Genomic DNA, 14,776 nt, shown 5'->3' with positions numbered 1-14,776 from the left:
TTGAATGAAAAGGAAATAAATCTTATTGAGTCTTTCTTTGGCACCATATAATCATAGTTTGGATATTTTTCCTGAGGAACTGTTTATTTTTCCTGAGTTTTCTGTCAAATAGCTGTAATTTCCTTTAGATGGCTTGCCAAAAATCAATACATAATTTTACACTGATTTTTGTAATAAACTGCACTAAAAGAAATTGGTTTCTTCCAAAATTACTGGAACACCTTGTGCATATTAAAGTAAAATTTTCTTACCTATAATACAAAAAATATAACAAGGCACAAAAGTAGGATGAGTAATAATGGTTCAGTTCTATAATCCCAGTATTAATATAAAGTAATAATCCTAGATAAATTTATATAATGTAGTTATGAATAAACAAGATTAAGACAAGTATAGTAATAGAAACAAAAACTGTTTAACATTCTTCCACATATACCTCAATTTTTTTATAATTTCATATACCTCAGGGGTAAATAATGTCATAAAATCAATTATGCTAATTAGTATATTTTTGCTTATGGCCCAAATAAAATAAAACAAAGAGCCTGAAATAAGTTTATTAAATTCCAATTCTCCTTACAAGTACAATCCTTTTTATTGACACTTTAGTCTTAAGTGAGAATTAAGTTCATTCATTAAGTGGCTTCTGATATACATGGTAGTTTTCTCATACCATAATGACAAGCCAGATTATAGCAGAAATGTACTGAGAGTTAATTTTGTTTTCTCTCATTTCACGAACATCTGTTTAGTTCTTGTGTCAGAGATTCTGGAACCCCAAACAAGGCCAATAATCTAAAATTTAAAAATAGACAGTTTAAGATGTCATCATAAACTTCCAGTATTCTGAAATCCTGTCTCATTTTGGCCTATTTCCTGGCTACCTATTTTAATTTGCTACTCCCCAAATATCGGTCTAGCAGACCTTTGACCTTATTACCAGAAAGCAAATTTAATACGAAAAGAAGGGTGCCCTTTGCTTCACCGGCTTCTATTGTGAAGCATTAGAAGTGGCCTGCTTGGGGCCTGTGAAGACCAGACTCCGAAGCCACTGCACAGTGTGGTCCTGCTTATGAAAACGAACGAAGTATTTTCTCCACTAATAAAGCAGAGACATTTGGCAAAGTTCTAAAATTATTATAACTTACAGTTTATCATGTTTACTAAAAATGTTGCCTATCTCCTTGAGGTTTAATGAAATCTCTTTCTCAAAATCCTCTAGTTGAAATGCCTAGGAATGCCTCAGAGACAAGGTCAAAGGTCTGTGTTCACTTCCAATGAGCACGGGCTGCAGAAAATGCAGTCTCTCTGAGGTGCCCACAGTGCGGGAGAGAGTGACTCAGACATCCGGTGACCAACCCCCGGGCACCACTTCCAGGACGTCCGCTAGTGACCGCCTCCTTGCGTGGCACCTCTGCGTGACCACTCATGGCATGCTCCCACTCAGCGGTTTCGTTGACTGATTGCTGAGAATCTGATTTCCACTTTTTTGTGGTACCCAGATGGGAGAAGCTAGCTGCTGAATTGGCTTCTGATACTCAACAGAGATTCAGATGAAACTAGAACACGTATGGAATTAAATATATCTATAAACAGATAATCATTTTCTATCTATAAAATCATGAAAAATTACCACTTAAAAAGGAAATCTGCTGGAGCTCAGAAAAAAATTAAGCTCTGAATTATGTGAAATTTGAGCCTATAATTTAGTCTTTGCAGTAACCTTGTGTAAGGATTAACAACAGAAAACCTATTTTCCTTTCTTTTCCTTTTCCATTGTTTTCCCTCCCTAAGGCATTTAAACCAGAATGCTGTGTAAGTCTTGATAAGATAGACTAAATCACTTTAAAATCAGATGAAATCACAAGCTTATCCTTGAAAAAACAATAAAATAGATTTTCAAACCTCTGATTTGTTGCTCCATTAAAGCAGAGGCATCTCTTGGTTCAGGGTAGTTTGGGGGTAAGAGGCACAGTTGCTCATCTTGCACCTTCACTCAGTACTCCCTACCGGAACAGACGGCATCTTGGGGCTGCGCAACGTCCCAGAACAGGTACGTACAAGCAAGATGACTGTTGCAGAGATCAAGACGTGTTTTGCCCAACACTTTGTTGCCTCCACATTTTCATTCTTACTCATTGCTCTAGCAAGCTGGGTTCTGCCCTGGCACTACTCAGAAGCAAATGCTCTTCCCTTGACCTCTTTTGACTCCCAGTCCTGGTCCACCTCTTTGCTGGGCCCCACAGCAGACCCCCTCACCACCAGCCCCTCAAAACACACAGACAAGCATTGACTCCTCCCTTAACTTCCAAGTCCCTGAACTCTCTCAGTTTCCTCTCTCTCTGCTCCTTTTGCTCTCTCTGACTTAAAGGGAAGGGTGTATTCCAGGGCTCCATCTTATGCTCTCTTGACTTCACCTGCTCTCCTTTGACCTATCACAGACGCCAATCACCAGGAGTGTCTCCTGGTGGGCACTCAATCAACACCTGTGAGGTGAGTCACCTTCAAATGTGCTGGGGGCCTCCCATACAAGACACTATCTAATCTGGGTCTCCACCCAGCTACCTGCTCCAACCACCATCCCCTTCCCATGAATGGGTTGAGACTGACTCTAGCCTGACACTCTTCAAGAGGCTTCTTATTCAAGGTACTTACGGCTCTCTCTGTCTCTCCTCCCTGGTTTACAGTCTCCACATAACAGAAAGAGAATGGCTTTGGAGTCAGATAGAACTGGGCTCAAAGCTGGGCCTGTCCATTACTAGCTATGTGACAATACCTATGAATTTTTGCAGAATTACAAGGGAAAGTGTTTATATGTAAAATATTTGTATGTATATATATTTTTAAAAACCTAGGGTCCAGGGAGGTTTCTTTTTCTGTATTCTCATTAACTCACTTTGCAAAGGTCCTTACATCCTTTCTTTAATTGAATTTTCACAATAACCCACCAGAGGTCTAAAGGACCAAGCTGAGATTGGCTGGGTAGCAACTAATAAGTGGTAGGATCAGATGCTAACCTAAGTCCGACTGGCTCTGAAGCCCTAGCTCTTTCTACCATATAAAGTGTCTCCAGGGCACAGAGGGGACAGTGGGCTGGGCGGGCGAACTTCGGAACCACACAAAGGAAAGTTATGGCATAATGTGAGAAGTGCTGCGAGAGAGGGGCGGAGAAAACACTGCAGGGTTTACTGGGGGAATAGACATTGACTCTGCCCCTGAGAAACCAGGGAGAGCTGCTTTTTTCACAGACACGGTGCACTGGAGTTGCCTCTTGGAGAACATGAGTCTACCCACCCCCCGACAGACTGGGCAGGGCGGTCTACACAGCAGAGCCATGCAGTAACTGAGCAAACCACTGCAGTCACTGCAGGGAGTACGGTGTGATGGGAGCAAAAGTGGGGAAGGGTGAAGGGACCCAGTCACGGAAGGAGATGATGGCAAAAAGGCAGGGGACATGCCCAGTGTTTGAAGCCCATTCCAGAAGCAATGGAGCCCACACGAGTTTTTAAGAAGGGCAGGGACAGATCGGACCTGAACTCTGGAAGGCTAATTCTAGCACAGTGCAGGGGTTCCGGAACCTGGAACCACTTGGGGACCATTTTTAAAATGACTTCATTTGTCCCATTATTGTGAATGTTAACTTTGATCATTTCATTAAGGTGGTATCTCTCAGGTTTGTTAGCTGTAGTTACTGTTTGTCCTCCTTTACAATTAGTAAGTATTTTGTGGCCCTGACTGGCATGGCTCAGTGGGTTGGGCATCGTCCCAGAAAGTAAAAGGTCATGGGTTTGATTCCCAAATGTTACACCCCTGGGTTGTGCCAGGTCCCCAGTTGGGGGCATACAAGAGGCAACTGATTGATGTTTCTCTTTGCTCATTGATGTTTCTTTCCCTCTCTTTCTCCCTCCCTTTCCCTCTCTCTGAAAATAAATAAAATCTTTCAAAAAATAAGTCTTTTGTGGCAAAGTCCTGTGTAAATTTCATGTTACTCAACAAACTTTCATCACTAATCATAACGCCCACTGATCTTCTAATTCCATCATTTCAGCTACAGTTATTTGTTGACCTTCTACTCAAGGAAGACATCTCTCTTCTTCCCATTAGTTATCTATAACACTATAGATAATGGATTTTTGTTTCATTCAATAGATGATAACTGAAGGTCAAACTATTGCAGATGTGGCCAGCGGAAGTCCCCTCAAACTAGCTCTTGTGTCATTTTAACATCTCCCCTTATTCTATTAGCACTGCTATAGCACCTAGCACAGGAAGCTATTCTAGACTCATTCTGTGTTTTCCCAGCCCCAAGTCTAGAATAGGTGTTTTTTGTGTTTGTTTGGTTTTGTAAGTTCTGATTCTTTTGTGTGGAGGATGGTATTTAGAAACCACTCCAAAGTGCGGGGCGCTTGGTGAGTCATTATCTGTCAGTTTTCTCAATGGACAGGGAAAGAAAATCAAGAATGGGTGTGTATGTGTGTATACACACATCTGTATGCACATATCTATATTTCTATGGGAAATTTCTATAAAATACAGATCTGGGGAGGTTTTTTGGCCAGACCTATTGAATCAGAATCTTTAAGAGGGGGCTCATAAATCTCTATTTGTTGAGCAGGTTTTCAAAGAGAGAACTGACCAGGGGCGTGGGAGTGGGACAGGAAGACCAGTTAGGAGGACACTATAATAATCCAGAGAAAAGTTAATGAGGGTGTGAACCAGCATGGAAGCTGCAAGACGGAGGGGGCACCATCGACTCTGCGTGTTTGGGGCTGCCTGGCTAATGGAGGTGCGTGAGGGAGGGGCGACAGGCACTGTGTCTCCGGCTTGGATAAAGTCATCACTGCGGCCTGAACACTCATTTACACAGTGAGCACTGAACACACGTTTACTCAACTGTACATTTTCTCACTTTCTCTTACAGATTATAGAAAAATCCAAGTGACATTCTGGGGAGAAAATAATTCTAAAACATTCAAGAATTTACATCTCTTCCTTACATTTTATCATATAGACTAGCAGCTGACTGTTACCCAAGGCAAGAAGCATGCCTTGTGAATTCATCAGGCCAGGCTCTCACGCTGACTGGTAAACACGGTCTGGCCTAAGTGATGGAGTTTGCGTGCACTGTGCGTGCTAAATAATAGGCCTGGAAGGCTTTTCACCAAGAAGCAATCTCTGTAACAGTGTCTCCTATTGTCCAAAAAAAGAGAGCTACAGTCTGCCAGGGATAAAAGTCATTAAGCTGAGGTGGCCGCTTACTCTCACTGCAGCACAAAACTCCCTGGAGCGTGAGCAAAACATAGAAAGGGGTTGGAGGGAGACGAGTGAAGCTAAAAGGAAATGACCCTTGGAACTCTAACTCCCATCACAGAAAGTGTAAACCCCGATAAAAGTACAACCCAGAGAAAAATAATCCTTCCCAGTGTTTATGTAGCAAAAGCAATTCATCAGTGACCTACCTGCTCACTGTTAAACTCACCGGGCCCTTTTCCCGACTTACCTGTTATTAGACCTACTGATACTGTTGAAGGTCTCATTGATACCCTCTGTGTTCTTGGCCTCCGGGGCATTCCACTCTTCTGGGTTTCCTCCCACCACCGTGACTCTCCCTTCTTTCGCAAGCACCTCTTTCTCTGCAGATCTCCTACACATTCATCTTCCTCAAAAGGCTAGCCCTGGCCTCTCCTCCTTCCTCCACACACTGTCTGGGTCCTCTCAGTCACTCCCACATCCTTAACTGCAACTCCCATGCTCTCTCCTGAGCAGAAACATCCATATAAATATATAATCACCTTTTGCATATCCCACAGACATTCCTATCTAAATACGTTCCAAGTGAAATCATCACCTCCTGACCTTGAACCTGTTCCCCATTCTATTTTAGTGAATGAAAACCACCATCCAACCAGCTGGCTGTGCCAGAAATTTGACCATTTACCTTATTTGACCATTTACCTTCCTTACAGGAACACTTGCAAGAAAAAGAAAAGGGAAAGACTAGTTGCCTGTTTACCCTGCAATGCCTGAGCGGCCAGCCATACTCCTCTCTAAAACTGAGTTCCAAAAGATTCTCATCACCTTTGGACCTTTGGCCTTAAGATGATTCTCAATAGCCTTAGGATAATTCTCTGACTAGCCTATTTCCGTTTTAGCCTACTATTTCTGACCAGTCCAGAGAAAGCTTCTTTCATCTAGTATATAGAGCTGGCTGGTCATTCCCCTTCTTCGTGCCAATGGGAAAGGGAGTGACAGAGAACTAGTAGGCAACCCTGGAATCCTACGATTCCTGGGTTCAGGCCATCCAGGTGCCCGCCTCCCATTGCAGAATGAAAGGAATGAACTGATAAAAAAGTAGAAGTAAAGGTACACCCTCTTTGACTGCACCCTCTGCTTTCCACACCACTTCCATCCCCTCATCTGTCTCCAGCAGCAGGGCTGAAGACTGTAAATTCATTTTTAAAAAGCAGGAATCTTTGGGAGAGAACAAAGATGTATAGATTGTTGCTTGTCCCTAAACCAGCAGTTACTAAATACTGCTCTGGCTCCTCAAAGTAAAAACATTTACATTCTTTAAGTACATAAAAATCTATATATCTGTCATAGAATTTCACAGCATCTTCACAAATCTGAGTTAGAAACTAAAGCCTCCAATTTTTACTACTTTCAGGTTAATCTTTTTAATGATTGTTTCCATTTCTGGGTCCCCAACTATTCAGAATGGGACCATGCTAGGGGAATTCAAAGGCTGTAGACATCTGAGACAATTCAGTGGGGAAACTATAGTGTTTTAAACAAATGGTGTTGGGACCACTGAACAGCAACATGCAAAAGAATGAAGTTGGACCCCCTACCTCACACCACATAGAAAAGTGAAAATGGATCATCTCAAAACGGATCAAAATGGGTCATCTGCTTAAAGTCAGAGCTAAAACTATAAAACTTTTAGAAGAAAACATAGGAATAAATCTTCATGACCCTCAAAAGGATAAGCCATAAAAGATAAATAAAAAAATTGGACATCATCAAAATTTTAGAACTTTTGTGCTTGAAAGGACACCATCAAGAAAGTACAACAACAGTCCACTGAATGGGAGAGAATATTTGCAAACAAGATAGCAGATAAGGCACTTATATTGACAATGTATAAGGAACTCTTAGAACTCAACAATAAAAAGACAAACTGATCAGAAAATGGGAAAAGAATTTGAATGGCTGTTTTCTCCAAAGAAGACATACAAATAGATTTATAAAAAGTAATCAATATTATTAGTTGTTAGGGAAATGTATATTAAAACAACATGAGATGCCATTTCACACCCAGTGGGATGGTTATAATCAAAGAGACAAACAATAACAAGTGCTGGTGAGGATGCAGAGGAATTGAAACTCTCATACAATGTTGGTGGAGTTGTAAAATTGTTTGGCTGCTTTGGAAAACAATTTGGCAGCACTTCGAAATGTTAAACATAAGAGTCACCATATCATTCAGCAATTCGACTCCCAGGCATATACTCGAAAGCCTACGTCTACACAAAGCCCGTGTACACACTCTTCCACTGACCACACGGACGGGCTCACCATCTCCTTGACTTGTTCCAACCAGGGCCTGCTTGGTTCTTTCTGCAGAAGAAAGAACACTGGGCTAAGTGACAACTTAAAAAAAATGATCCCATTCATTTAGGGATTTAATAAATATATGGATCATATATATCATTAAAGTTCTATTTCACTGTGGGCCATATCTTCTGGGTTGAAAAAAACGCTGTCTATTGAGCTCTAAAACACACGCGCGAGGTCCTTGAAATCTTGCTTGGTACAGTGGACTGTGGACCAGCAGCATCGGCGTCCCTTGGGAGCTGGTTTGAAATGCAGAACGTTGGGCCTCGAACCTGACTTATTGACTCCGCGCCCAGGTGACTCCTATGCACAGTGATATTTGAGAAGAACTCCCTGCTCTCAAACACTGTGATTCCATTTAAGACCAATCCGCATATGACAAATTCAAGTTAAACCTACAAGTGGAGGCTGACTGCTGGAGACATGCAGCCACTCGCTACAGGATGGCTTTCTGTATGGACTCGGGGGAGGGCCAGTCCCAGAAGCAGAGCCAGCAAGGAGGCCTTCCCAGCTGCTTCCTTTTTCCTTTTTGGTGGTAAAAATGTCACTTACATTGCAAAGTTGTTCAGGTCCACCTGAACATGTTCTGTAGGCAGAACATGGCTCAGACAGCCCTGTTTAAAGGTGCTGCCCCGGAACAGTTTTTCACCTCACCACACTACACCTACATTCAAACCAACCACTGGTGGTGGGGCCAACATCATTTTTATAAGTGAGTATACACCAGTGAGACATGTTTCAAGCTTTGAAACAACCTATTATACAGTAACCATATTTTTAAAATAAAAACATGGTCATGTACTCTGAATTAAAATACAGGCCCATAATATGACAAGAACAAGGGTACCAATGACAAAACTGAATGAAATATTTGTGACTGTCCTGGGAAATACAGGACATAAGGTGTGAAACCCATGAGGCATCAATTACCTAGATGACCATTATAATGACCTTGGTATTTCTCTGGGCATCTATACAGAATTTTGGGCACACCAATTTCTTTCTCACCCTGGTGCCTTTGCATGGAACCTTCCTGGGCCACCATAACTTCTCTTATCTGTCCCTTCTCATCCTCCAAGTCTCAACTGAAATGCCATCTCCTTAGAGAGTTGCTCTGGAAACCTCCTCTAAGGTAACTCCCATAGCCCTATCCAGTCCAGTTCCTCTCTAGGATCATTCCCTTCCCAGTGCTTATCACAGCTCTAGGCACCTTTTCTTTTCTTCTTCATTTATTGTTGATCTCTCCCACCAGAATGGGGGCAAGAACATGGCCATGTTCACTGCTGTGCCCCCTGAACCTGGTACGTTCTAGATGTGAAATGAGTTTTTGATCAATAGGCAAATGGGAAAAAATAATATGTACCCAATTTAGAGAATAAATCTTGATAAATATCAGCAGGCAAATAAACTATAGCTTATTAATAAAAATGACAATAATAATTTAAAAAATGACAATAATAAGATCATTTATGAACAGACCATAAACTTCCATCAAAACCTTTCACTTCATGAGCTTGCCAATGAACAGTGATACTGAATGAACAGTAGATGGTACGACTGAGTGACTTTGCTTAAATCTCTTTCCCTCTCTCTCTCAGAGTTGGAGAAGAGGGTAATTCAATAAGATGACTATATACAAGGTCTGTCCAGAAAAAGTCCAGCCATTGTTAACATAAGAAACCATGAGAATGGTTTACCCAACATCGATGTAACCTGGCAGCCAAAGCGAGTGGACTGGAATGCATATGTAGGAACGATGACGACTTCACTGTACTAGTTAGTGGGGTGGAAGACACCATTGAGTGAGCATGTGTACTGTGTGGCCGTCACATTCAAAATGACTGAGCAAGTAAAGCAACAAATCTGCACCAAATTTTGCATCAAACTTGAATATTGCTCCACAGAAACTATACAGATGATTCAGGAGACTGCAGCTACAGGCAACTAGTGATTGGCAGCTTCCTTACGACAACACACCCACACATGCATTACATCTCTTGCAGAGATGAGACATCAAATCACCCAGGTGACTCAGCCTCCCTATAACCCAGACTTGGTGCCCTGCAACTTGATTTTTCCCAAAACTAAAACATCTTTGAAAGGGAAGAGCTTTCAGACTGTTGATGAGACTCAGGAAAATACAACAGGGCAGCTGATGGAGATTGGGAGAACTGTGTGAGGTCCCAAGGTGCCTACTTTGAAGGGGATGGTGGCATCATTGTCCTATCTATAGGGTTTCCTGTATCTTCATCAGTAAATGTCTATTTTTCATCTGTTTTTTATATTATATGGCTGGATACCTTCTGGACACATTAATATACATATGTACACACACACACACACACACACGGTGTCAGATTCAGAGCAGACGCTCAACATGGGTTTGATTCTTTATAGTTATCCCCATATTTCTCAATTTCATACTCATCAAGGGACTAAAGAATATGAAATCACATTTCCAGGTCTTCATGTGAACCTGTTTGCCTAACACTCCAGGCCCAAGTGAGCAGCCCTGGTCTTGAAAGATGCAAGGCTTCAGGAGGGCAAGGCACCCTTTCAGCCAAGGGGAGAGGTGAGGCAGAAGCAGACGGGGCTATGCAGGATGTGGATACAAATAGGCCCCTGTGCTGGGCACTTGCTATTTCCCAAACACTGTGGGCATCTTGCGTGCAACCTCCACGAGCTACTGTACAAGGCAGATACCTTTACACTCTCATTTTATAGATGAGAAGCTGTTTCACTGATGAGAGCTGAGACTCACAGAGCTTTAGTAAATTCCTCAAGTCACCCAACTGGTGACAGTTCTAGGTTCAAAATCAGGTCTCTCTGACACTAAAGCCCATGCTCCCACCACTATGCCATTGGGTGGGGAAGGGGTACAGGGGCAGAAGGATGAAGGGGGAGATAAAAGCATTCCCCCATGAGGCAGGAAAGAACAGAGTGATATTATTATACAGCAAGTGAGATGCAAACAATTTATGATTTTTAAAAAAATAAAATAAAAACAAAGATAGAAAGGTCAGTTAGGACCAGAAAGAACAGAAGCTAAGAAGCTAAGCTTCAGCCCGTGGGCAATAAGGAATCATTGCTTTCTTTTGGTGCCTGTGTCTGTGTCTGTTTTTAATTAAACACTACAACTGCAACTACTAAAAGCATTTAGTGAGCATCAGCTAAGGCCAGACTCCACTCCAAACCATTTGTATGTATTCTTTCTAATAGTTACAATTCTGCACTTTAGGTATTGTTACCCCCATTTCACAAATAAACAAGGCCCTGAGAGGTCAAGCCACTCTCCTGAATGCCTTCAGTAAATGGCAGAGCGGGGTTCATGGTGAGTGTGTGTGAGGCCAAGGCTAGTGCCCTTCCGCTTGAAACGGTACTGCACAAAAACCTCCCTGCTTATAGAAAGCTGGAAAATAAGAGAAAAGAAAATGGCACCAGGGAACTGTTCAGAAGCAATGTAGAGATCCGCAGTAAGAGGATAAATGTCTCAACTGAGCCACTGTGAAAATGGAAGGGAGGTGACGCAGAGCAGATGTGTTCACGACCTTTTCTTTCATTTACTCCATTTCTCTGTCATGATCTGCTACCTGAAGGAAAAACCAAGTAAGCAATTATTCCAGTGTCTATGCCTGTCCCTGCCTTCAAGCCCTGATTTGAGTCCTGTGATTCACCCAGTAGCAAACAATATTATCAAGGCTAAAATATGGCATCGGCCTCTAATCCGTTATCTGTATGGAAGAGTAATCATTCAAGAGAATAAAACGAAGCCTCCACATCCAATAAGTCATATTATGTTTCACATATCAACAACTTTTTGAAAATCTGACATCAATACACAGTCCATCAAACCAGGAGCACACAGACGCTGGGCTCTGATGAGCTCTGTCAAATCCTACGTTATTATTAAGGTTCTCAGGGACCACACGGTTTCATAAAATGGAGTGAAGTATCCATATGTGTTGGGCTGCTTTCTAGTTACTGTTCTAGGGAAAGTAGCACAGTAAATAAAGCAGCAAGAAATGCATACATCATGAATATATCTTTCAAACTAATGCAAAAGCTAACTGCACAATTACATTATCTCATTTGATGGGATCACGAATTAGAGGTTTTAATATTCACGTAATGATTACCCTCCCTTCCAGAAAACACTTTTGCACTAAAACCTTGGCTGCAGTCCTTCTCTTTCAATGACAAACTTCAATATTTTAGGTGGAAATTCAGTTGTCTTACAGATACACAGAAGCGAGCTGAAATGCATAGAGTACAATTTTCCTCCCCGTGTACACAGATAATTCATAAATATTCCCAACATTTTATGATTTTAGTCTCAAACATCAATTATGTTTCTGAGATTAAAATGATGAAAGAAATGGCACCTAAGAGTTCCCACACACTAAGGACATATGGTCTCTGCACTGCCTTCACCAGAAAAGAATAGTTACATATATAAAATAAAGCAAAAGAAAAGCATAAACATTCTAATTTCACAGCTCTTGATTACAGAATGACTCTGTGTTTTATGTTTTTTTTAATCTGCTGAAGTCAATTTTATTCCTCTGTGCAAAGACGTGGATATAAAAGAATTCTGTTCACCTGTAACATACTCAAGCCAACCAAATATGGAAAATACAGCAATAAAGTCCCTTCTTTGGAGGCAAGCTTACTACTATGTCACTCTTCAGTGTAAAGATAAAACCTTAAGAAACAGACCAGAAGCTAAATTGATGTGTTTTTTTTAAGTGAGGCTTCCTGCAAACCTAGTTATGCAAATAACTTCATTCATCTTTTCTTCAAACCTGAGTGTTTCTTTAAACCAGATATTGTCACATCCCCCCAGTTCAGCTGCCAGTCACGACAGCAATTTACTGCAGCTCCACCCTTTTCCCACCTTCAGTTTCAACAGTGCATTTGTGTTTTTTTCCTAGTATAGAAAATTTAAGTTAGGCATTTAAATCCTCAAAGTAGTTAAGTGAACTTGTCACATAAATATTATTTAGCCCCAGGGAATTTTCTGCTTAATTGCCACTCTCTCCCTTCCCCCCAAAGGACTACATCTTATTTTGATGGTGTAATGGAAAGCAATGCATTAAGAAAGAGTAAAAACATAATGGGTTTAAATTTTTAAACATCTAACCTTTTTGCAAGTCACTGTTAATCACTTCCACCTGTGACGTTAATACTCAGCCTGACAATAAGAGAAGCGACACCCCAGGACAGAACTAGGTAGGGACTGCCCCAATCACAGCCACTGCCATATCAGAGAAGAAACGAGCTGTTCTGTCAGATGTGACATGAAGAAACTTTTCCATGTTTCACCTCACCTTGAGGACACTAGAGCTTCCAGTTTTTAAAACCTGCATCTTCTAAACGTCAAGATTTTTTTAAACGGCATCGTATGCATCTTGAAATATTTTTACGAAAATCCTCAACTTTAAGTCTCAGGTGGGGGAAAAATGCTCCAGAATAAGCACAATGGAGGGGGAGGGGCACCGGGGGCGGAACTAGTCTTTTAAATCGTTCTTCCCAGGGAGAATTTAGGACCATTAACATTACACCACTTAACCATTTATTTCACCGTGAAAGGCAAACTTGGAGCACAAGTGGTAATATTTTGAAAATGTGATGGAAGTTGTTCTACATCAATGAACACCCAAGCTTGAAAGGTGCAAATACCGTCTGTTTGCTGCAGTCCATCCTCAGCAAGTCATTCTCCCTGTGGGCTGAGGCTCCCATATCATGGAAATCACCCCTAACTGCCCAAGGCTGAGAGGGATTCCCCGTGAACAGCATCTGGACCACACCTGGTTTGGTCACACAAGGAGCTGACCAGGGCTGGAGGAAAATGCGGCTGGTCCAAGGAAGAGAGGACAGAGCCAATAATCAAAATATGTTCCTCTACAATTTGATAGGGAAGACCCCTAAAATGGCTCTTCATCCATTCCTGTTCTTGTCATCAGTCCTGGCCATCCGCTACCAGATGTTGGCCATCCTGTGGGCTGACTGGTGGGATTTTGTGGTCCAGCAGCTGCCGGCCTTTCATAACCTCGGTAATGTTGGGGAAGCATCCATTTAGTGTATAAATAAGCTTTTTGGCATTAAAACATTGCCAAGTGAAATATTAGAGAACAAACTCCCCACCCACTGCAGAAGAAATTTCCCAGTTTCAAAGCATCAGGGATGAAGATTCGAAATTACCTGTAGCAAAATTTTCTTTTAGATTTTTTTTTAATTCTCTTGCTTGCTGAGGAACCTACTGAGAAGCCTCCCAAAGGTGACACCCAGTTCAGGTTATCGTCCTACATTTACCCAGTTAGGGAAGGAAGGGGAAGTGTTGGACAGTTACCCAGGATCCTTCCACTTGTAGCAGGGATGAACACCAAAAGGCATTGGGACACTCAACTCCTTGGAGATCCAAAAGCCTTCGGAGGGATACGGAGAGCTTGCCCTCCCCGCCCGCACCCCAATGCTGTTTCTGCCCTAGCTTTGGAATCGGCAGCCCTTCTGTTATTCCATGTGGTTCCAGAGATTCCATGGGGCTCCCAGATCTGACCCCAGGAAAGCCAGGTTGGTCATCCTTCCCCCCACCCTTCCAACCTCCAGTCAACCTCTCCCCACCTCCCCAGGCCACCACCTTACCTGATAATGTCGTCGTTGTGTCCCAAGAAGAATTTTTGGCTGTGCTCGCGGGTGTTGTAAACCACCCCGACCCCAGCCACAAAGTAGACCACCTCCTTGCCGGCAGTGTAGTACAGGTTGTTGCGGCACTGGTGACCCCGGTACCCGTACACCCACTCCAGCCGGAGCTGGCAGCTGGGAGCTGTCCGATCCGCCATGATAAGCCGACCCCACTCGCCCCCCGGCCCCCCCTGCACGAGGGTCCGCGGCCCCTACGCGCCCGATCTGTCCTCGCCAAGGTTCGGGCTGCGGAGGACCCGCAAGGGGCTCAGTGTGCAGCACTGGGCGCTGATTTCCTCGGCGACGCACAGACACAGCCCAGCGCGCCGGCCGCCACCATCATCCGCCGCCGCCGCCGCCGCCGCCGGAGACGAGCCGCCGGTGCGCGGCCGCCAGACCCCGCCGGGCGCCCCGGCTCCCTCTCCCCGGGCGAGGCGTCTTCGGAGGCGCCAGCACCCGCGCGCGCACGCCTCACTGC

General features: G+C 43.0%; 1 protein-coding gene across 1 annotated transcript in view; it reads right to left on the bottom strand.

The window, feature by feature from the left end:
* EML6 (EMAP like 6) overlaps positions 1-14,456 on the bottom strand; it is a 229,424-nt gene extending 214,968 nt beyond the window's left edge. The window contains exon 1 of the mRNA XM_037047921.1: positions 14,260-14,456. Within this exon, the coding sequence (XP_036903816.1) occupies positions 14,260-14,456 (197 nt within the window). The remainder of the gene's footprint in view (positions 1-14,259) is intronic.
* Between the last annotated feature and the right edge of the window lie 320 nt (positions 14,457-14,776).

The sequence above is a fragment of the Sturnira hondurensis genome, unplaced genomic scaffold (assembly GCF_014824575.4).
Source record: "Sturnira hondurensis isolate 20B ecotype Veracruz unplaced genomic scaffold, ASM1482457v3 Scaffold0006413, whole genome shotgun sequence".
Classification (NCBI taxonomy): Eukaryota; Metazoa; Chordata; class Mammalia; order Chiroptera; family Phyllostomidae; genus Sturnira; species Sturnira hondurensis.
Note: the sequence above shows the minus strand (reverse complement) of the source record. Positions and strands in the feature narration are given on the sequence as shown.